General features: G+C 37.4%; 1 protein-coding gene across 1 annotated transcript in view; it reads left to right on the top strand.

Moving 5' to 3' along the window:
• Nucleotides 1-5670: 5670 nt before the first annotated feature.
• SECISBP2L (SECIS binding protein 2 like) overlaps nucleotides 5671-24939 on the top strand; it is a 61772-nt gene continuing 42503 nt past the window's right edge. Inside the window, exons 1-6 of the mRNA XM_038580376.1 lie at nucleotides 5671-5935; nucleotides 13978-14156; nucleotides 16382-16706; nucleotides 18724-18859; nucleotides 24190-24419; nucleotides 24701-24725. Coding sequence (XP_038436304.1) covers nucleotides 5912-5935; nucleotides 13978-14156; nucleotides 16382-16706; nucleotides 18724-18859; nucleotides 24190-24419; nucleotides 24701-24725 — 919 coding nt within the window. The 5' untranslated portion in view covers nucleotides 5671-5911. The remainder of the gene's footprint in view (nucleotides 5936-13977; nucleotides 14157-16381; nucleotides 16707-18723; nucleotides 18860-24189; nucleotides 24420-24700; nucleotides 24726-24939) is intronic.

The raw sequence follows: 24939 nt of genomic DNA, 5'->3' as shown, positions 1-24939 counted from the left end.
AGGAAGTACCTATATCAGCAGAGCTACCCAAAAAATACCTTGCTCCTCATCTGAATTTTTTATTTAAAATTGCAGTGTGCAATACTGTGACTGCAGGAACTCATAGGGACCATAATGCTGAAAAGTCATGGTTGTATGAGTTCAAACTTCTAAAGTTTGACTCTAACATTTTTAATTATTAAATTTTAATAATTCAATTCTTTTTTAAAAAATATTTTATTTATTTATTTTTGAGAGAGAGCGAGTACATGAGAGAGAGAATGAGTAGGGGGAGGGGCAGAAGGAGAGGGAGAAGCAAGCTCCCCACTGAGCTGAGAGCCTGAGGCAGGCTGGATCCCAGAACCCCAGGATCATGACCTAAGCCAAAGGCAGATGCTCAACTGACTGAGCCACCCAGGCACCCCCGTAATAATCCATTTCTTAAATAAACATTCAAATTTGTCTTTATATTCTAGAAAGAATTAATTTTAACATTTGACTTTTTAGCATTTAGCCAAAATGTGAATTGGATGTACCTCTTCAAAATCTTCCAAACTGTTTTTGAAAATCACCTTAACCTATAAGTTCCTGCATGATCTGGCTTGGCTCTAGTCTCCTGTTCAGCCCATTGTTTATACCACTCTTCCCCTCCCACCATTCACTATTCACACTTGTCTCCTCCATCCTGTTACTCTGATCACAAGATTTTCTCCTCCAAGGCCCTTCCTTTTCCTTACATATTCTTCAAATCTCAGGTTGGATATCTCCATTTCAGAGGTCAACCTATGAAAATTGGTCTGCATTGGTCACATTGGCATGTTTTATTTGCTTCACAGCATTCATCTCTACATGAAATTATCTTTTGTATATGCTTATTGTCTATCACCCAAGCTAAACTGTAAATACCACCAGAAGAGTGACTTTGTTCATTGCTGTATTCTCCCTTCCTAGACCAGTGCCTTGCATAGGATAGGCATCCCCCAAAATTTATTAAATAAATGAACTTGTAACATGACATTCAATAAGGATGCTGTCTGTTTTGATGGGTGTCCAAAGGGCAATGGGTTAGGTGCTAACTATCCCTACATCCTAAAGCCAGGTGTTAGTCTACCATGCAAAATATGCTAAGAAATTGTGGCTCAGCATTATTTGTCACTCATGCCCAGCTCAGAGAGCATGAGGGTGGGGGTGGAGGATGGATGACTCAGGAAGAGTGTTGCTTTGGAGACACTTGATACTTACCCACTCTGCCCGCAGGGGAAAAAGAGATGTTTCCTTTAACCTCAAGCTACATGTGAGAAGCTTTTAGGGAGACACTCAGAGAACTTGATACATTTCACCTGGGGTTTGGGGGAAATATGGGGACCTACGATCTGATACTTTCCTAAGAAAACCAGAGGCCGACTTGAGAGAAACAGAGAAAGAATGCTCGAAATAAGCCACATTTTCACCAACTGTGGAAACATGAATTTTCCCAGGGGAAAGTATACTGATGTAAGCAATTTACTTTGTTGCACACCAAAAATAAGATGAATTAATGGACTTATGGAAGGATGGATAGGTAAAGAGATGAGTGATAAAAGAGTTTAGCAAAAATGTTCCCAGGGATGGTGGGAGAGAATTATGCTCGAAGCCAGTTTAAAAGGGCTAAGAAGGCTGCTTTGCTGAGCACCCAAGGGATCAAGCAGAAAGCTGAACCCCAAAAAGTCCCAAGAGCTAAGGCTAGGGTTATAAATGGTTGCCTGGAAGTAGCTTTGTGCTTGGCACAATAGAAACCTGGAGGAATTGGAAGGCTTGATTGGCAAGTAGTTAAGGTGGAGGAAGTGATGCAAAAAGCAGAAAACAAAATAAAAGTGGCCCATGCCACATAACCTACTGCAGTCCTTAAGCAGGACTGGGCTTAGGAAAAGGCAAAGCTTTAATTTGGAATGAAGTTTGTATGACCTTCATGAGATACCATCCAGGGCAGAATGAAGATCAGCCCTCAGAGAATTTGAAGACACTGGAACAAAAATAAAAGAATTCTGTGCTTGTACTCTACCGAATCCTGCTTATTCAATATAATGCACATGCCTAATAAAACCCAACCGTGAATGAAAAAATCCTGATTTAATAGCATAGCACATTTATTCAACAAGCATCTATTGAGCACCTGCTCTTTGGCAGGCATTCATACAGGTAGTAAGGATGCAGCGTTGAATAAGACAAACATCTGATATAAATAGAGGTGCTTTAAAAGCCACTGGGGGGATCCCTGGGTGGCACGGGATCCCTGGGTGGCGCAGCGGTTTGGCGCCTGCCTTTGGCCCAGGGCGCGATCCTGGAGACCCGGGATCGAATCCCACATCGGGCTCCCGGTGCATGGAGCCTGCTTCTCCCTCGGCCTGTGTCTCTGCCTCTCTTTCTCTCTGTGACTATCATAAATAAATAAAAATTGAAAAAAAATATTAAAAAAAAAAAAAGCCACTGGGGTTCATAGTAACTTGATAGAGATTTGGGTTATGTAGGAACATGAATTTCTTAAAAGTAGAGCTCAATATTTATAGTTTTTTCTTTTGATGTAGAATTTATATTTGCATGTGCAATATGACATGTGCAAATATCAAATACATGTTTGCTGAGTTTTCACAAGTGCATGACCATCAACTCTGCCTCCCTCCATGGTCAGCAATAATCTTGCCCCCTACTTTCCTGCGAAGACAGAAGCCATAGACAGAATTCCTTCAACTTATAATTGTATCTGCAGTCATATCTACCCTTTATTCCTTTCCTTCTGTTATCATGGACAAACATGTACCTACCTACTCCTTTATCTAAGGCCAGATTTCTTCTCTTGGTTTTACTTTCTCAGAGGCCTTGCTCTATTGGATTATCTCTCTCATCCTCAACTCTAATTTCAAGGAATTAGCTTGTTTAAGTACTAATGCTCCGTTCTTTTACCCTGGATGCTCACATTAGCCATTTCCTTTTCTTGGAACAACTTTTTTTTTTTTTTTTTAACATTTCTCCTTCATTTATCATGACTCCTACTCACCCTTCAAGTCTTTGCTTAGATGCCATTTTACATAAGACTTCCCTGACCTTCCATCCCACAGTTTGGTAGAACCTATTGAACTTCCTTTTTCATGATACTCAACTCACCTGTAATTACTTGTTCTATGTATATTGTGCTCATAAGACAAACACAGGATCTGCTCTCACAGTATCTTGTTAACTGCTATACCTCCAGTACTTAGCATAGCATTTGTCACATTAAATATTTGCTGCTTAATGAAATAATTGAAATTCAATCATGTCATCCATACAAAGTAGTATTTTTATTTTTATTTTATTTTATTTTTAATTTTTATTTTATTTTATTTATTTATGATAGTCACACACACACAGAGAGAGAGAGAGAGGCGCAGAGACACAGGCAGAGGGAGAAGCAGGCTCCATGCACCGGGAGCCCGACGTGGGATTCGATCCCGGGTCTCCAGGATCACGCCCCGGGCCAAAGGCAGGCGCTAAACCGCTGCGCCACCCAGGGATCCCTTATTTTTAAAATTTATTTATTAGAGAGAGAGAGAGAGAGGCAGAGACACAGGCAGAGGGAGAAGCAGGCTCCATGCAGGGAGCCCGACGTGGGACTCGATTTCGGGTCTCCAGGATCACGCCCCCGCCTGAAGGTGGCGCTAAACCGCTGAGCCACCCGGGGTTCCCCCAAAGTAGTATTTTTAAATGTCTTTTTATTCTTCATATATTTTAATTCTTTATTTTAATTGCTATGCAATCTTTTCTGGGATTGTGGTTAAATAAGAATGGCATTGTGACATTTTTGTTCATTAATTTCTTATATTTCTGTTAAAATTAAAATAACTATCTTCTACAAAGAAGATTCAAAACGAGACTGATTTCATAGTCATAAAAATCCTATAATATGGAAAGATCCTTAGAGAGCCTCTATTTGAATTTTCTCAGATTACTCCTTAGAAGCAGGAAGGAAACCAAGTACTGTGGTATTTTTATGACTACATTAGTACTGCGTTATTGCTATCTTTTTACGCAGATCCGGGTGTCTTATGGCTAGAGATCACCGGTGGGGAAACATTCTGAAAATTCAGAATTCTTTTTAATCTTTCAATTGTGAAGGAGGGTGATCATCTGTTAGTTTACATAACTACTTCATATAAATAGCTCAGCTTTACTGTGCAAAACTAAATTTACTCTGCATTCATTGATAGACACTAGGGCAGACATTACATGACTTCTTCATGTATGTAACATTCAGACATACATGTACAATTTAAACACACATATCCACGCACACACGTATGCGCACCAACATAAAATTTGAGAGTAAAAATATTTCATTTAGTTAAAACTAAATAAATGAAAGATGTGTGCACAAATATAAATATTTCTCCTTATAAGCAGTTTCTACTGCCAGCCTTGATGCAAGTGTTGTTGACCCAGTATAGCTCCTTTCACCAGGTCAAAATACAGTTTATCAGTGTACCTACAGCGAGAGGCTTCACAGACCGGCCTTTTGGAATCCTATTCAAACAAAACCAGAAAAGCAGCCTAGACTAACTGAAAAGGCAATTCAGACCTTTAGTGAGGTCTTCTGAAGCATGACAAAGCAAACGTCTTAAAATTCTCTTTCCCAGCTGTAAATCTCCATTCCAGTCCCTCAAACAGGAGCCACCTCCACTCTCTTGCGTGAATGTGACTTAGCTTATGCAGCTTTTTATTTTCCCTCCTCATCCTGGAGCTGAGCAAGAACTCTTCCGGAAGTGGTGCGCCTGGAGGGTACGACCAAGGAGAGGCCCAGAGGGAATCAGCCGTGCTCCCCACGTGCCCAGTTTCTCTCCTCAAGTAGCTAATGAACTGGAGATAAAAGGGACAAGCAGGGATCCCTGGGTGGCGCAGTGGTTTGGCGCCTGCCTTTGGCCTGGGGCGCGATCCTGGAGACCCGGGATCGAATCCCACGTCGGGCTCCCGGTGTGTGGAGCCTGCTTCTCCCTCTGCCTGTGTCTCTGCTTCTCTCTCTCTCTCTCTGTGTGACTATCATAAATAAATAAAAATTAAAAAAAAATTTTTTTTAAGGAACAAGCAATTAACAGGGGGAGGAAAGCGGCGTCGGTTGGTGTGATACAGGCGCAGGCCGAGCAAAGTGAGGGATGCTCAGGTAGCGAGACCCGCCCGGAGGCGACGGTGGGGGTGAGCCTGGGCCTGTGGGGCCTCCGGACTCAGTTTCTCTGTAGTGGCCCTTCGGGGGTGCTTCCCTTTACACGCATGACTTCCTTTAGCTGGATAACAGAAGGACGGGGAGCCATCTAGGTACAGGGCGCGGCTAAAGGCTCCTCCAGCAGTCCTCAGAGTGGTCTGCGAAACCCAAGCAGTCCCTGAGGTCCCTGAAGACTGGAACCCGGGTGCTCTGGGTCCCAAGCGGCTCGACACTCCTCCCGCCCCGTGAACAGTCCAGGTCGGGCAGTCAAGTCCGGCTCAAAGCACGCGCTTGCGGGCATCCCGCCGCGGCCTCGGCCTGCAGGCCAGCCGGCCCAGGCTCCCGCTCCCGCGCCCGCTCCCGCTCCCGGCCGCGCAGGGCCTCTGGCGTCACCCCGCCTACGTCACGCCTCGGCCCCTCCCCTCCCCCTCCCCCTCCCTGCCCTTCCGCGAGCCGCCATTTTCAACTACCGCTGCGGCGTCTTTGGGCCCTCCTCGGCTTCCGTCCCAGATGATCCCTCCCCGAGGCTGCCGCCGCCTCCTCCTTCCCCCGGAGCTGGAGCCACCCCCTCGGCCAGTGGCGTAGCCGGACTCCGTGTCGGGGCCAGCCAGATAGGGGCGGAGGTCCTGAGCCCGGGCTCGACTGGAGCGGGGGGCCATGGAGAAAGCGGCCCGGGGCGTTTTCCGCAGCGACTAACGCGGGCCCGTTGCGGCTGCAGGCGCCATGGACCGAGCCCCCGCCGAGCAGGTACGCGGGCTCGGGCTGGGCCGGCCGCTGAGGGTCGCCGCTCGGTCCGGGGGGGGCCGTGGGCTCGGAGCGGGGCCTGGGCGGCCGGAGCCCGCGGCTTCCTGCGGGAGCAGACTGCCCCCGCCCGGGAGCCCGGTGCGCCCCGCTCCCGCATTGTTCCCGAGGCCGCTCCGGGGACCGGGGGCCCCTGCAGCCGCGGTGCTCCCCTCCCCCGGGCTGGGGGCTCGTTTCTGCCCTCGCTCCGCGGTTTGGTGGAAGGGGCCAGAGGACCCCCGAGCTGTCAGTGCTCCCCCGAGGGGGGGCGGGTTTGTAACTTGGAGCGGGTGACACCCCCCCCCCTTAGTTCTGGAATGTGTTTTCGAGGTGGCCAGGCTTTCGAAGGCTTCTCACCCAGAAAGACTGTCAGAGAACGTGTGAGAACCACAGATGCAGATGCCCAGGGTCGTGGGCTTCTCACAACGTTCCATTGAGCAAAAAAAAAAAAAAAAAAAAAGCATTGGTGTTTTGTTTTGTTTTGTTTTGCTTTTTGTTTTGTTTTGTTTCTTTTTTTGCGGTGGTTTTAGGGAAGTGTTTTAAGACAGAAGATACTATGGTTTTCCCCTGCCTCTCTGACCAGTCACTTTGCAAATAATGTCTTTGAAAAATTGGGCTTCTATTTTAAGAGTGTTGGATCCGAAGTATGAATTCATTTCTGAGACCGTTTTCATATTCCTAGAGTAGTTCCATTAGTAACCTATTTTGTTTTTGATTGCATTAAATTCTTGATTATCCATGCGAGTAGTTGCTGGGAGGCAGGGGTGATGAAAATGTAAATGATAATCCAAAATAATAGTCTCCTCCCCCCAAGTGTTAGTATTTTCCTTCCTTGAGACCTTTACCAAACTACTTAAAATTTGATGAAATCGAAGTTTATTCACTGTGCGTTCTCTTCAGTGGAACCCAATGTAGAGCGAGGCAAAGAGATGGAAAAAGAGACCAGTGATTTGCCTAGTTATTTTACAAATAGGTAATTAGTATCGGAATAAATGAGACGAGATTTCCAAATTCCTGCATATATGTGTACACATAGCTGGTCAGAGGCGGTTTTGATTTTGAAATCTGGCTCTTTTAGCAGGCAGATTCCTAGTTGCGTATATTTGTTTTTACAAAACCTTTAATTTAAAAAAAAAAAAATGAGACTATGGCTTTGAAAACAGTGAGTTTTATAAGATAATACATAGATTTCCAAAGCAAAATTGATCAGAGCCTCTTGGCTGTCCAGTGACCCAGAGTATTCTATATATATATTCAGTGAAAAAAAAATTTTTTAAGGCATCTGTCAGAAATGCGTTTAATTTCTAAGCCTGACAATTGAATAGAAAATTTTCTTGAACAGTTTTCTCGTATGTACGTCACTAATGAAAAGGTTAAAGTCTTTGGTCCTTCATCATGATGCCAGAACTGTAACCAGTAATGCTACCATATGTATACTTATGGTTCCTTTCATCTTAGAGGAAATATAATTAACTATTTAGCATAGCTGTTTGTGTGTGGTTATCTTAACAGCAAGTGCTATGAGCAAATTATTTAAACCAGAGAACCTATTCCTCTTTCATCTTATATCTTTCCAAAGTCCACAACCTATTAAAATGTTGTAGAAATTTAAGTATTAGAAAGAAATCATGAATGTAGATTTTCCATTGAAGAATTGCTTCTTCTTTTTTTTTTTTTTTTTTTAAACTCTAGTATCTCCTGCCTCTTCCCCAGCCTAATCTTAAGAAAGAGAGTAATTCTAACCACCCTCTCTTCCCACCCGCCACATACTTACAGGACACCAAGATACAGAAAAGTGATGCTACTTTGCCTTGTTCAGGCTGGAGGCAGTTAATTCAGGGGTCCATGGATGACCTGGAAGGAGTGTGCTTCATTTTATATTAGCATTTTTCTGGGGCAAGACTCCATTATTTTCATCATATTCTCAAGGGAATCTGTCACTGAAAAGAGGCTAAGAACCATTAATCTAGTGGTAGATTAGGGGCTAGAACTGAGCTTTTTCCACTTTGAGTTCTTGATTGTTTCCACTATACCATAGAGTAATATACTTTTATATATATATTTTTATATTTATTTCTTTTTACTTTTTTATTTTTAGTAATGAAGTGAATTTAGGTAGGCAGAAGTCACTAAAAATATATGTGATACGTGAATTTCCATTTTCTCTCACAAAATGTTTGTGTTTTCATTTTAAACCAGTACTGATTTATATTCAGAATTTTTGGGAAGGCCTGCAGCATTATAACATACTCATAATATTGTAGTGGTTAGCAATTTATAGAAATCTGATTTTTAAAAAATAGTACTTAATACAAACTGTGCATTTCATGTTAACCTAATTGAAATCCTTGGAGTATTGCACAAGTGTAACTTAAAAAAAAATCCAAGCATGTTTTGCATGAAGACATTCAAATTGCTCTTTAAAAAAAAAAAAAAAAAACTTTGTATAAAAGGGTAAATTGTATGTATGTTGATCAGAATTATAAAAAGTAAGTTACTGGGAATACATGCTAGATAATAGTCTTAATTGCAATAACGACTGTTTGAAAAAATGTTATAACCAAAAGAGGATCTCAAGAGTATTCTCGTATAGCAAGCAAGCAAGCAAGCAAGACTGTATTAAATCAAAACAAGTAATTTAATTTTAATTGCCAGGGTTAGATGTTCTAAGAACAGTTATTACTTGGTGTAATGCTTTTTTTGTTTTGTTTTGTTTTGTTTTTGCTCTTAAGGGGGGGGGGTTGTAAAGGGACATGAAGAATAAATCATGGAGTTTATTTGTTCATTAAGGCTTAATGTTTCTATTTAAGGAAATTTAAGACAGTGTTTTGAGATTTTTAAAAAAATAAACAATGGCTTTAAAAATGACAGAATACTTGAAGTTCACAATATGTTTTGTATTATCAAATGATTCAAACATTGGCTTAATTTTTAGTAAGTTAACATTACATAGGCTCTTTTAAAAGCATTTACAAGACTATTGGTCACCAATGTCTTTAAGTCTTAGAAAAGCAAACACGTAACGTATGACTTCATGCAAAGTGCTGTTTACTAATAAAGATACAAATCATCTGGCTTATAATTTTTTCCTTTAAATAATTGATAAACTTCAAATCGTATCAGCGTTGCAAACTAAGTATATTCTAAATAAGTTACTATAAAACATTTATGATTCAGTAATACTTGTAGTTGATCTTTATGACTAAGTAAATGATTTATCTTAACAGGTTTTAAAAACAGTACTTTTGTAATCAAAAGAAAGTAAAATAACTTCGGGAAATTTAACTTTTTTTTTTTCCAGATTTATTTATTTGAGAGAGAGTACGGGGCAGGGGGGAAGGGAGCAGAGGGAGAGAGAGGGGAACCAGACTCCCTGCTGAGTGGGGAGCCCAGTGTGGGGCTGGATCCCAGGACCCCAAGACGATGACCTGAACCAACACCAGGATGTTCAGCTGACAGCCATCCAGGCACCTTGCCAACCTTTGGAAATTTAAAAAGACATTTTTCCCTAAGCCCTCAATCAAGAGGAAATAAAAAGGTAGAATTATGAGATATTGAAAAAGTAATGCATATGAAAGCCTACAGGATGTGGCTGAAGCTATACTCTGAGGCAAATGCATAGTCATAAATACTTTCATTATTAAACATTTTAAAGGTAAGTAAAATTAAGTGTCCAGGGCTAGAAGTTAGCAGGAAAACCCTACTGAAAAGCAAGAGAGGAAAATAAATATAAACCCAGAAATTAATAAATTCGATAAATCCAAAAGCCAGTATTAAATTTAGAAAGCTGGGGGATCCCTGGGTGGCTCAGCGGTTCAGTGCCTGCCTTTGGCCCAGGGCGTGATCCTGGAGTCCCGGGATCGAGTCCCGTGTCAGCTCCTGGCATGGAGCCTGCTTCTCCTTCTGCCTGTGTCTCTGCCTCCCATTCTCTCTCTCTCTCTCTCTCTCTCTCTCTGTCTATCATGAATAAATTTAAAAAAATAAATTTAGAAAGCTGATTTGTAGAAAAGTACCATCAGGCACCATCAGGATTAGGTGTGGTCTGTTTTAACAAAAGAGGAAAAGATTTGAATAGTAAATCAAGTTGGCAGTCTCAGTTAAGTATTTTGATTTTTTTCTCAATGTTTTCTGAAGTCTTGCAAAACTTACCTATATAACTACTGCAATCGATTTGGCACAAATGTTTCCTTTCACTGTAAGCCATTGCAATCAGAAACAATACAGCTAGCACGTATCTCTAGCCATTTCTTCCTTTGGAAGAAATTTATTTTTCTTTGACCATGAGATGTAAAATATCTTAATGTTTGATATATTGTAATTTTACCTTAGCATAGAGAGAATGTACAGGGTTTCCATGGTCATATTTTTTTCTGTAGGTGTGTGGTAGGTACATAACGAAATTTTACTGTGGGAGACTGCCTTATTATGTTCTTCTTCAGTTTTGATTTTAAGTGGGTGTTTTTTTCTGTTGCTTAATCTGGGAAAATTATTTGTGCTCTTCTGGAGGTTCTATTCCAGAAGAGTTTAGTGTGCATTTCCTGCTGTTGGATGCTTCATAGTAATGCTTGCTCATTTTCCCTAAACCAGTCTAGTACAGCACTCGTTCCAGAACATGTACTCATAGCATATATGTTGAATTTTTATAGGCTCTCAGTGATCTGAGTGCATTTGTTTAATACACTCTGTTAAAGAAGGTTTTTATACCTTCATGTTCTGATAAATTCTTGGGTTTTCTAGCTCATTCACATCAAAGAAGTTTTATTATTGACATTTGTTTTAGTATATGCTAAATTTAAAAGGAATGTAAAACTGCTTTATGTTTTTATTTTTATTTATTTTTTTTCCTACCATAGGCTTCTGGGATTATTAGGATTTTTCATTAATTTGGAAAATCCTGAAATAATTTCTGAAAGATAGAGATACTTTACTAAGTAGATAGTTTTTTAAGCAAATAGTATAGGGAGAGTTAGACTTTGTGTAGTTTAGACTTATTTTATATTTATATTTACTTTAAGGAGATAACTCTGCTATAAAATTTCTGATTTCTGAAAAATAGATCTTGTCAAAAGTAGACTAAAAAATTCAAGCTGAGGAATATCATATGAAGTAACTAGTCTAATTTTTTCATAATGCTTTGTTGTCCACTGTATAGGACATTTTTCTTTGATTCTATACTAATACAATTGAAATATTGCTGGAATTTGTTACTTAACATATTGTCTACATGGGCTTTATTATGTGGAGTTTTAAGAATAGTTTGAGATCTTTATTTTTTAGGCCTGAGAAGAGCAGATGCTTCATTTTAATGTGTGATACTGAAAGCCCTAAAGTCACAACAAACAACTTTTAAGACCATAGAGAGTTGTAACTGTAGGAGAAAGTTTGCCAGCCTGTTCCTACTAGTGACATCTTCTGTTTTTGCAGCTGTTCACTACAGCAGCTTCTCTTTTTTGCTAAACACAAAGGATCACTTCAGTGTTTGTGAGTTTTATTGTTGAACTCTGATATCTAGAATTGCACTTAGAATAGAAATCTTATAAACTTTAATATTTAAGAGCATATACTGTGTATATGTACAGATATCAGTTATAAGTTATGGGTGACACTTTTTTGATAGTAGGTTACCTAAGTTCATGAAACTTACAAAGTAAAATGAAACTAAGTATAAAAACTTGTTGCAACTTTTGACCTGAACAAGAATTTGAATTTGTTGTTACCAAAGTAATTTATGGGTTGGTATTATTTGGGGAAAGGTGTCAGGAAACATATTATCTTTAGATTATCTTATTTCTTAAAATTATTTTAGTATAATTTCTTTTTCATATGGAAATTTGATATAACCATACTCCGTGCTTTAAAAATGTCCTAATACCTTCTAATAAAGATCTATAAAACTTCTCAGAGAGTTCTCATATGTTTAAAAGGACTTCTCAGATTTTTCAAAGAAATCCTAAAAATTACATTTTTAGTGTAGTGAAAATGTGATTTAAATTTTCCCTCTTTTTATACCTATGCATGAACTATATAAGGCAAGTTTCCACTATCTGTGCATTCTTGTTGAAAATCAGCTTTCCCCCCACCAATTTCCTCCTGGCAGAACGTTTATTAGATTGATATTTTATATTTTACACAAGTAATTTTTGAGTTCTGATGTCAGTTTTGTTAGTTTTGAGTGAAAATTACTGACTTAAGACTATAAGCATTTGAAGGAGTTTTTGCTTTCAGGAAATTCAAGAAACCAGCTTCAGCTCATAGATACAGTATTCATAAGGCAAGTACTCTCTTTAATTCAGATTTGGTTAATAGTGTAAAAATAGATTTCAAAGTTTAATCAGGTAGGAAGGATAGTGAATTAATATTGCTATAAATAGTTCAGATTTCTTCTTCTGCCTCACCTTTTTACAAGCATTCTGAATATTTCCAGTGGACTCTTTTTAGAGAATGGTTTATCTGAATAAAGACTCTCTGTTGACTATATGTCCTTAGATTTTGTCTTCAGATTTTCTTGCATTTGTTACTGATTACTTTTGTGAGAAGCAAGCCTGAAATTTATTCTGGGAACTCTGCCTTGCTCAGAGCTTCCAATAAATGCCATCCTACTGGAGAGAAAAGTTCTAGTTAGGACTGTTGCTTTGATTTGAGCAGTTGAAACACTGGATTGCATTTCACTTATTGGTTTCTTAAAGAAGTGTTTAATATCTTTTTAGATTGTGATATTTATGTGGCTTTTAACATTCTACCTTTGTAGAATGTGCCTATAGGTTTTTTCTTTTTTGTAATTAAATTGTAAATATTTGTTGTTAAATACAGAAGGAAAACTCCATAAAAACAGTATATAGATAAATGAATTATAAGATGAATACCTTGTACTTGTCACCCAAGTTAGGATATAGAACTTTGCTAGGCATTCAGAAGCTTCCCAGGTACCTCCTCATGATCTCAACTCCTTTTCACATCAGTAATTTCATATGAGTAATTCCTATCCTGACTTTCATCCTGGGTCTTACTTGCTTTTCTTTATAGTTCTGTCACCCACCTGTGCATCCTAAAATACTTTAGTTTTTAAAATAAATATTTTAAGTTTCTGTAGATTTTTAATTTTTTAATTTTTTATTTTTTTATTATTATTTTTAAAGATTTTAGTATTTATTCATGCGAATACACAGAGAGGAGACAGAGAGAGAGAGGCAGAGGCACAGGCCCAGGGAGAAGCAGGCTCCATGCAGGGAGCCCGACATGGGACTGGATCCTGGGTCTCCAGGGTCCCGCCCTGGGATGAAGGCAGGCGTTAAACCGCTAAGCCACCCGGGCTGCCCTTCTGTAGATTTTTTAATCTACAGAAATATATACAAAATAAACTAAAATGGGAGTGCCTATTCTGGATTATGTTAGTTTACTCAAGTTGTCTACTGGGAAATAAAGTACTCATTTTTTTCTCCTACTTTAACTGTGAACCAAAAGTTTTTTGCCCTTATGTTTTCTTTCTTTTTTTAATCTTAGACATTTTCCTTTCTTTTATTTAAACCGTACTAATCTAATTTCCTGAAATGGACAAAAATATTTTTCAGTCTAGTCAAAAAAATATAAAGTGATTATCCTTCAGAACTCTAATGATTTTTTCCTCCTAACAGAATTAGTTAAAAGCACATTGTTTTGTCTGAAGAGCTAGATTTCTTTACTACCAGATTTATTTTTGGATTCAAGTCTAACTTCCTTGTACTCTTGATTGTTTTAACAGCTTTGGTTACATAAGAAATGACTTCATTAAAATGCAATTACTTGATATGCTATTCCCTGTTTTATTTGATGGCTTTGCCTAAATAATCATATTTAGTTATTTTAATATGACATTGCTGTTCCCTTTGGATGTTTTGTAAATACTGAGATCTAATTACTATTTGTAAACACTGACTCTTCCATTGTTAGATTGTGAATTTGTATTAAGGTTTTTGCTCTTTTTTTTTTTTTTTGCTCATTTATTAATAGTGTGTTTTACTTTCTCTTTGAAGAATGTCAAGCTATCAGCTGAGGTAGAACCATTTATTCCACAGAAGAAGAATCCTGATACATTTATGATCCCGATGGCACTCCCAAATGATAATGGAAATGTTTCTGGTGTAGAACCAACTCCAATCCCCAGCTACCTGATTACTTGTTACCCATTTGTGCAGGAAAACCAGTCCAATAGGTAATCTGTTTATTATCTTTTTTTGTGGGGCGGGGGTCGGGTAGGGAAATACAGAAATTGGCATGGCATACTTCTTCATTTTTTCCTTTTGTAACTTTTTCTTTTTTTAAGTTTATTATTTTTTTTTAGTAATCTCTATAGTCAGCCTGGGGCTTCAACTTGTAAGTTTGAGATCAAGAGTCCCGTGCTCCACTGACTGAACCAGCCAGGTGCCCCTCCATTTGTAACTTTTAAACATTAACCATTTCTCTTTTTTAAGAAAAGTAAATAAACCCAAATGAAGGAGAAATTTGAAAATTGTTATTTTCTCATTCTTTCTAAGAGGAAATAGAGTTTTTTGGATGTATTTCCTATAATAAGTCATTAAAATTACTTTGAAATAAGTTGATACAAGGGGAGGAATGAATATTCAGAAAGTGGTGAACAGAAACCCTTTTTTAAGAATAAGTATCTAATCAATTTTCAGAACAGTCTGGCATAAGAAAATACCAAGAGATAGTCTTTAACATTGAGGCTTTTATGGTTAACGTATATTTCTAGATTCTGATTCTAGTTTAAATTTAGCTTCTGTGCTATAGTCACAGGGTGATTTAGCCAAATGCTTGCAATTCAGATAATGTGTGACCTAGTGGTTAGGGTGTTACTTGTGATAGTTATGATAGCCTTTTTAACCCTGCTTAGACTGAGTGATTAGTACTTTGTTGATGTAGCTCATTTTATTGCTGTATAAAAAGTATTTTCAGCCTCTTTCAATTAATATCACACATAAAAATTATATTTCTCTAGCACTCTGGGATAAATGGATGAGGCCCAACAGCCCCGAAGGTAAAGACAATCAGTATTCCTACATACCTATAAGCCATCACGTGGCACACTAGTGTGCCAAGGTATATTCTTTCAGATATAGTCTTTTATTTATTTATTTATTTATTTATGATAGTCACAGAGAGAGAGAGAGAGAGGCAGAGACACAGGCAGAGGGAGAAGCAGGCTCCATACACCGGGAGCCCGACGTGGGATTCGATCCCGGGTCTCCAGGATCACGCCCTGGGCCAAAGGCAGGCGCTAAACCGCTGCGCCACCCAGGGATCCCCTGGATATAGTCTTGATGTAAGAGATATGAGGCCACTAAGCTGCTGTATGAAATATTAAGTATTCAAGTTAATGATCTCTAAAACTCTAGTTTTGGAGATTGGACAAAGAGTAAGGGATCCTTCTCAATTGCAGTTAATGTTATATGAAAAAATTTTGACCTATGTTTGAAGTGACTTATAAACCAAATTTAATAATACTATTTTTTGGATTTGACAAAATAGCCAAACGTAAAGTACAATTAATTTTTCTTACTGTACTAAATAATCTTTGAGAATTCGTGAGTAAACCAGCCAGCAGATTAGATATATTTCTTAAATTATGACAATGAACATTTTTCCATTGTGCTTTGTTGTGGGGTAGTGAGGAAAAGCTCAATGCTCCCCTCCCCATGACCCCTCATTCTTCAGCAGCAACTTTCATAAGGACTACTGAGATAGGAAGAACCTTGCTGATGCTTTACGGAATTGCACTAGAAAAGGTTCTAATGCTAGGGATAGGATGGCAGTGGACCGGCTTGCCTCTCTTCTTCTTTCCCTTGGACCTGGAATCTGTTTCCACTGCCAAGGAGGGGAGCCAGGAAGAGCTTCACTTGGCCAAATGGTTCGAGGAGTATGAGAGAGAAGTAGGAAGCCGTGCGACTGAGCTGAAGAATGAGAGGTGGAGGAATCAAATCACCCATTTAATGATCACCTTACGCAGTGATCACCTTACCCTGCTTTTTGCAGAAGGCTGTCACAGTTGTTAGCATTGGATGGGAACTTTGGACTGCCTTTGTTTACAGATCCAGCAGCTAGGTATTTAACTTCTAGGCAGAAATACCTTGAGGAGGTTGAAGAGAGAGTTACAAATAAGAATGGTATGTACTTTTAAAAATCTTGGAATGCAGTAAAACTATTAGGTTAAATTTCTTTATACTGTCATTTAAGTTGTTATTACATTTAAGTTGTTATTACAGTTGTTAATAATCTCTAATTACAGCAAAGAACTTTATAAGGTGATAATTTTATCTCCTTTTTATTGTGAAGCCACTGTTCTATCCTTTTTTAAGTTAAAATGAAGTAAGAGCTTTTGCTTCAGCATTACCTTTAGACTCGTCACTAGATTGTTCTTTTTTTATTTGATTTTAACAGACAGTTTCCGTTGTATAACAATGATATACGATGGCAACAGCCCAGTCCAAACCCTGCTGGGCCATACCTCGCCTACCCCATTATATCTGCTCAGCCACCTGTTTCTACAGAGTATACATATTATCAGCTGATGCCAGCACCATGTGCCCAAGTTATGGGATTCTATCATCCTTTTCCTACACCTTACTCCAACACCTTTCAGGCTGCAAATACTGTAAATACTATAACCACAGAATGCACTGAGCGTCCAAATCAGCTTGGACAGGTCTTCCCATTGTCCAGTCATCGAAGCAGAAACAGTAACAGAGGACCAGTTGTACCAAAAGTAAGTGACTTTGATATTTTTATTGTTAATAATAGTGTAGATAATTCACTATTTGTATTGATTAGCTTTTGATGCTGAATTTACTATAAAACATTTCATTCACTATTATAATCAAGGGTAGAACATTTATAAAATAGTTTTCCCTGTTTTTATTATGCCTTATTATTTTTTTTAAAGATTTTATTTATTTATTCATGAGAATACACAGGGGAGAGAGAGAGAGAGAGGCAGAGACACAGGCAGAGGGAGAAGCAGGCTCCATGCAGGGAGCCTGACGTGGGACTCGATCCCAGGTCTCCCGGATCATGCCCTGGGCTGAAGGCGGTGCTAAACCGCTGAGCTGCCCGGGCTGCCCTGTTTTGCCTTATTCTTAATTGATGATATGATTTACAGTCACCTTCAGATTCCTTCAGAGAGTTTTATGTCCTCATAATGTGTAAATATTTCCAAATTATTTTAATTTAGTGATAAGAATTGCATAGTGTTTATAAGTGGTAGTTTGGATTCTACGCTAGTGGTGTGGAATGACTAATGCACTTCATTATATTTCAGTCTTCAGAAACCAGTAAGAGATACTATGGAGAACATTTGTGATTCATTAAATCCCTTCAACTTCATTGTTGCTATTCTGTGAATTTTTAGTAGCAATAGCACTTTGTTAGTCAAGTGTTGCTTTACTATATTATCTGAACACAGGGTCTCCTCAGGCTGAAGAAAATGAAAGATAAGTGTGTGAAACCACTCTTAAGATTAGTCTTTTGACTATGTAAAAAAGAGGGAGACATGAAGAGCTTGAAAACAAGAGATTTGAGATTTATTCTATATAACTGTTTCTTAACTAAAAGGATACTTTTATATTGAGGCCTTAATAGCAAGGCATATAAGAAGAGAAGACAAACCATGTTTCTTCTCAGCACTTTTGAGCTAATAGATGGTAGAGTGAATTCTTTCTTTCTTTTCTTTTTTATTTTTATTTTTTTAAAGATTTTATTTATTCATGAGAGAGAGAGGCAGAGACACAGGCAGAGGGAGAAGCAGGCTCCATGCAGGGAGCCTGACGTGGGACTCAATCCGGGTCTCCAGAATCACGCCCTGGGCTAAAGGCGGTGCTGAAGCGCTAAGCCACCGGGGCTGCCCCATAGAGTGATTTCTTAAATGCATTTTATAGCTCTGTCATCAAGGAGTTGATGCCTTCCTAGATTCCTTTAGTCCAGCTTCTTCAGTGAAAAGTTTTTGCTGTCTTCTGGCATACTTTTCACAAATTAAAATACATACATGCAGCAGAGGTTGCTTTAAAAGGCTTTTATATTTTATAGTCTTTGTTCGTGAAAACATTGGGTCAGGGGAAATTGTTTTGGGATCTCTGGAGAATGTAAAGAATAAGTATTGGAAATTAGGTAGTAGTATATAACTTTCAGATGTTGAAGAAACATGACTTCTCAGAGTGCATTTCCAGCACTTCAATGTAGGCAGTTAAATTCAAAGTTCCATTGTATAAATCGCTGTTTTTAAGTGATGAATACTGGTGTTTTAAAAAATTAAGGAAAGGATCAGCTTTCTTATATTTTCTTTTCAAGCTCTAAAGCAGAATTGTTTTTGTACTTTTGCCATCATGAAAGTAAAACTTATCCGTTGGATAAGCTTTCACCCTTTTCTAAATAAATATTTATAATCTCTTATATAATATGATTATACATCTGTCATTTACTAATTATTGATTGAGAATAAATGAAGTAGAAGTAATTACAATGAATTAATATTTTATTAATCATAGTAGCATTAATAGTTATTTGAAAAATTGTATTAAAATGTGTGTATAATAATTTCATGTCCTACGATTAACTGCAGATAATTTCATGAATTGCTAACACAGTAACCCTCTCTCCCCATGGATTGGGAGCCACTAATTTAGAGCATAAATTTAGATGTGTTTTATAGTGGATGTATATATGTATTTTAAATGTTTAATACATTGAGTAGGTTTTTAAGTTATTATTTTTTTGTCGGCTTAAATCAGCAACAGCTTTTACAACAGCACATAAAAAGCAAAAGGCCACTGGTGAAAAATGTAGCTACTCAGAAAGAGACAAATGCAGCAGGTCCTGATAATCGATCAAAAATTGTGCTTCTGGTAGATGCTTCACAGCAAACTGGTAAGCAGGGGTTCTTATATATATATCACTGATTTTTATCTGTTGTCATGTATTGACTTTATAATTGTGGACTGTACCACTTTTCAGGATTCTAGACTTTCATCCTTCCATTTATCTTGCCACTTTGTGAAACTCTCTAGGAAGATAAAAGCAGTCCATGAACATACAGTGTTCTTTCAACTAGTTTGCTGGCTAATGTGCAGTTTTGAGGAGGATTTGAGGTGTCCTTATCCCCATATAGTAGTGGAGCAGTTCAGAAATCAGAGTTGGAATTTTGCAGGCATTGTAGGAATTTGAGGACCCATTTTTGCAAATATCAAAATTGTATTTTTTTTTTAAAGATTTTATTTATTTATTCATGAGAGACACAGAGAGAGAGAGGCAGAGACACAGGCAGAAGGAGAAGCAGGCTCCATGCAGGGAGCCTGATGTGGAACTCGATCCTGGGACTCCAGGATCACACCCTGGGTCAAAGGCAGATGCTAAACCACTGCGCCACCCAGGGATCCCCAAAATTGTATGTTTTTATAACTACTTTAAAACCCTTTATAGGGACGTCTGGGTGGCTCAGTGGTTGAGCGTCTGCCTTCAGCTCAGGGCATGATCCTTAGAGTCCTGGATTTGGGTCCTGTGTCGGGTTCTCTGTGAGGAGCCGCCTTCTCCCTCTGCCTGTGTCTCTGCTTCTCTGTGTCTCCCATGAATAAATAAATAAAATCTTAAAAAAAAAAAACACCTTTATAAAATACTCTAATATAGTATTTTTATAGAAAGAACTTGGCAAGTTTTCTGTGCCACATCATAGATTGGAACCATACCTATGAGCGGCACTATCCTCTCAAACAAGTAAAAATTTTGGACTAGTTGTATATCATTTTGTCCAGAGTTTTTTAGAGGACTGTATAAACTTTAAATAAGGAAGCTTTATCATGGTAATAGTTAAAAATTAGTATTTTCCAGTTTATATCATTAAATCCCAATATCGAGTTAGATATCTCCTTACCCATTCTCATTGACAGTAGTAAAAAAATTTTGTTAATGATCAAGGCCAAGAATTAGATCTGTTCAAAGACACATTTACTTTTTATCCCTATAGTCTCCACTCTGGCTTAAAATAAATTTGATGATGCATACTTTCTTTCATTTGAGCTGTACCTTTTCTTTTGTGACATCAGCTCAGTTATTTTTTTTACAATTGCTTAGATCCATTAGGAGTAAGGAAGGATCTGGGAATCAGTTAAAAAGCAATCTTTCTATAATTTGTATCCATAAAGCAGTGTGATCAGTGGACTAGCAAATGCTTGAGATGCTATAGAAAAGAGTAACAATATAATATATTTACAAAGTTTTCTAGGTTTTTTTGATTGTTGCTGGTCATAGTGACTGACTTCTATGTGCTCTAAACCCTGGGACTGCTTTTAAAAATCTTTACTTCTTTAGTTTGCTCATTAAGTGACTACAAAGACAATCTTCTGATAAGAATTAGGCAATGAATAGATGAATATTAGCAAAACTAAAGGGCAGCCTACTAAATGGGATAAGATATTCGCAAATGATATATCCAGTGGAGGTTAATATCCAAAATATTTACACAATACCAAAGAAAACAGATAATCCAATTTGAATTGGCTAGAGGACCTGAATAGACATTTTTCCAAAGAAGACCCACAAATGGCCAGCAAACACATGAAATGATGCTCAACATCACAAATTATCATTGAAATGCGGAGCAAAACCACAATAAGATATCACGTTATACCTGTTAAAGTGGCTAGAATCAAAACGAAAAGAAATATTAAGTGTTGGAGAGGATGTGGAGAAAAAAATGTAGTGGGAATGTAAATTGGTGCTGCCACTATGGAAAACAGTATGGACATTCCTTAAAAAACTAGAAATACCAGATGATCCAGTTAATTCCACTACGGAATTTTTTTTTTTTTTTTTTTTTTTGGACAGCTGAGCTCTTTTACGATCAGACTTTGTTGGAGCCAGTGAACAATGTTTTCTCATGGAGATCCCGGAGAAATAAGGCAATCGTTTTTTCTTTGTGGGCAGACTTAGTTGGCCTGAGTTGGGTATTTTACCCAAAGAAAATGAAAACATCAATTCAAAAAAATATATTCCCTCCTATGTTTACTGTAGCATTATTTACAGTAGCTCAGATAAGGAAGCAATCTAAGTGTCTTTAGGTAAATAAATGGAGAATGGATAAAGAAGATGTGATCTGTATATATAATAAAATATTACTCAGCCATAAAAAAGGATGAATGAAATCTTGCCATTTGTGACAACATGGATAGACTCAGAGGGTATAATGCTAAGTGAAATAAGTCCGATGGAGAAAGACAAATACTGTATGGTTTCACATATATGTGGAATCTAAAAAGAAAAAAAAAACCCTGCAGAAATAAACCCATAAACACAAAGAACAAAAACTTATGGTTGCAAGAGGGTTGGGGTTAGCTGATGGTAACTACGCTTATAATGAGCAAAGCATAATGTATATAGACTCTTGTAGCATCTCTGTGTGGTACACTTGAAACTAATGTAACATTGTGTATTAACTGTGCTTAAAAGAAGTAAAAAAAATGAAAAGTGAAGGTAAAATTTGATTAGAAGATAGTACCTTTTATCAGTGTTCTTTTTTAAAAATATTTATTTATTTATCATGGGAGACACACAGAGAGAGACAGACACATAGGCAGAGGGAGAAGCAGGCTTCCTGTGGGGAGCCCAATGTGGGACCTGATCCCAAGACCTCGGGAACAGGGCCTGAGTCAAAGGCAGATGCTCAACCACTGATCCACCCAGTCATTCCCTTTTTATCAGTATTCTTAACCTTTAATTTGTTTTCAAGTACTGAGGATTGTGTATTCTATCAGTATTTTTAACTTGTTTTTAATTTCTGAGGATTAATTCGTATTAGTCACAGGTAGGATGTATTAATGTATTTAATGAGTTTATTTTTTTATTTTTTATTTTTTTTATTTAATGAGTTTAATAAGATGACTAGATACAGGATATTATACAAAAGTTAAGTACATTTCAGTGTGTTACTAACAAACAGGATTTGAGAAGAGATGCCACTTATAATAGCAACAAAAATATAATAAAGTTTTTGAGAATAAACTTTATAAAAGATGTACAAGACATTTATGCAGAAAAGCTTAACTTTATGGTAGGACATTAAAAAACAAAAACAAAAACAAAAAAACCTAAATAGCCTGTCCATATAGGATGATTTGATACTATAAATGTCATTTTCCCCTAAGTCCGATTGTAGGTTCAGTGCAGTTCTAATAAAAATTCCAATAGGAATTTTTGGGGAATTTGACAAACTAGTTCTAATAGGATCATTTGAGAAGAAAAGGACTTTTCTTCTAAATATCAAGACCTATTAAACAATCTTACTTCCTATACCCTTATACAAAAAATGCAGTCTACAAAAAGAACAGGGTATCCAGAAACAGACTCACGTGTATGTGGAAACACATATGTGGAAAGTAACAGAGATAGCATTACAGATACCTAATTTACACCCCATGCAAATCTTTTTTAGGTGGATTAGGGACAAACAGGAAAACCACAGTAGAAGAAAATATAGGCAGGTATGTTTATGACAGTAGGGAGTGAAGTATTTCTGTAGTAAATTCTATCAAAAGTGAGTGAAAGAATAAGCCACAAACTTGGAAAAGATTTTTAGTTGTTTTAGTTGTTTCAAATTCTGAGGAGTATTAGTATGAAGGTATTAAAAAATTCATATAAATGAATAAGAAAATGATCCCACCTTGTTCTTGGGGCCATGGGACACAGTCCCAGAGGGCTGAAACAATTTGGCAGGACTCAAGATTCCTAGGAATCTTTCCTTTGACCCAGTTGTCCTCCTGTGAATGTATCCAAAATGGATATATTTCCCTAGAAAGAAAAAGGACTGTGGATGAAAGATCCAAATTGCAGTAGCACACTGAAAGCTTCCCAATGTTTAGTAACAGGTGACAAGTCAAGAGAAGTGTAGAATATCCACTCAGTGGAATAATATGGAGCCTTCTTACGTTATGATTATGAACATATACATAATATTAAATAGCCCAACTCAAAATTGTATTGACGCTGTGTAAAAATTATGCATGAAAATATAGAAAAAAGAAAATTGTTATTTGTTAGAGTAGGAGGAGATTGCAAGAATTTTTCTTAATGTCTTTTGATTATAATTTGTGAAATACAAAAATAAGACAGCTCAATAGAAAAATGGGCAGAAGTCAAATAATCCAAAAATAAAATTAATTCACAGAAGGGAAGACGCTAGTGGCTAAAAGCATCAGGAAAGATGCCAAACCAAAACAAATAAACAAACAAACAAACAAAATGCCAAACCTCATTATTTAATGAGCCAAATTAAAAAGCCCACAATGAGCCATTTTTTATATCTAACAATTGGCAAAAATTATAGCCTACTATCAAGTATTTGGTGAATATGTGGATCACTGTGGATATTTATATCTTGCTGTTGGGTTGTAAACTGTTTTTAAACAGTCTGACTGAAATTGATTTGGCATTACCAAGTAAAGTTGAATATTTGTACTCTATAGGTCCCAGCAGTATTTACCTTAAAGCATCTTCCACATGCACATATACACATTCAAATATCTGTATATGAGTGGTTACAGCAGTATTATTTAATAATGCAAAACCCCAAAATAGTCCCAGTGTTCCATCAGTGGTATAAAGGATAAATAATACTGTGTGGTATGTTCATCATACAGAGGCATTCTAGATTCCAGTGATGTTAATGAATTATAGCCACATGCTCCAGAATCTCAAAACTAATGTTGAGGAGATGGGGCAGACTGGGAAGCAAGTCACAAAAGAAAATGGACAGTATAATTTCATTTTTATAAAGCAAAAACTGCTAAATTACATGATTTGTATTTTAGGAATACAAAAATCCATGAAAACCTATTTTACAAAGTGAGGAAATGATAAACACAGAATTCTATATAGAGGTAACTTTTGGGGGAGGAAGAGGATGCATTGGTAGAGGGGGCATGCAGTAGACTTCGAAAGGATTGGTGATGTTATTTTCCTTAAAATAGGTCATGGTGGTTTTAATATTTATACAAATATTTTATTTTCTTATCATAGTAAATACATGTCATAAACCAACTTGTCAGGAGTATCTTATCTTTTGATGGTCTTTTAAAAAAATTTTTTTACTTGTTTTCTCCACTTACAAAGGTAAATATCTGCATTTTCTTATGACCTTAATGATAATTTAACAAGAATTTATTAGTTTGGTCCTCACAAAGAGATGTCATACTTTCCTTGCTTTATAGATTTCCCATCAGATATTGCTAACAAATCTCTCTCGGAGAGCTCTGCTACAATGCTCTGGAAGTCCAAGGGCAGGAGAAGAAGAGCCTCCCACCCTACTGCTGAATCCTCTAGTGAGCAGGGCGCTAGTGAAGCCGACATTGACAGTGATAGTGGCTACTGCAGTCCCAAACACAGCAACAACCAGCCTGCAGCAGGGGCTTTGAGAAATCCCGATTCTAGCACCATGAATGTATGTAATGCTGCTTTGATTTCTTTATCAGTCATCTATGTCAGTATTATCTTTGTATCTTCTCTAAAAGCTTAAGTATATTTTCATTAACAATTCCTGTAGTAACAGAATGGGTCAAAATGTATTTTGTATATTAATATGAAAAATATATATGGAGAAATATTTTTTCTAAGATTGTAATAAGCATGCTTCACACTAGACTAAGTTATGAAACATTTTGCAAGGCATATGGTGTTGACTCTTAAGCGGAAAATAATTGTCTTTTTTGTTTTTATTTTTAGCATGTGGAATCATCTATATGTACAGGTACTTATTTTCTGCATAGTGTTTTTGCTATACTTTCTTCTTTGTCCATGTCAGAGTTTGTTTTTAAGCATGAAGCTTGCTGATGCTACAAAAAAAATTAGAAATCTTCTGAAGAGATTCACATTACTTTGGAAGTATAGTTGAGCTGATAAAACTTGAGAAAATTTCTCAGTTGAAAAATTGAAGTATTCTGCAAGATGGCACTTATATTACT

Source organism: Canis lupus, chromosome 30 (assembly GCF_011100685.1).
Source record: "Canis lupus familiaris isolate Mischka breed German Shepherd chromosome 30, alternate assembly UU_Cfam_GSD_1.0, whole genome shotgun sequence".
In the NCBI taxonomy this organism is placed as follows: Eukaryota; Metazoa; Chordata; class Mammalia; order Carnivora; family Canidae; genus Canis; species Canis lupus.
This window is presented reverse-complemented; position numbering and strand designations above follow the sequence as displayed.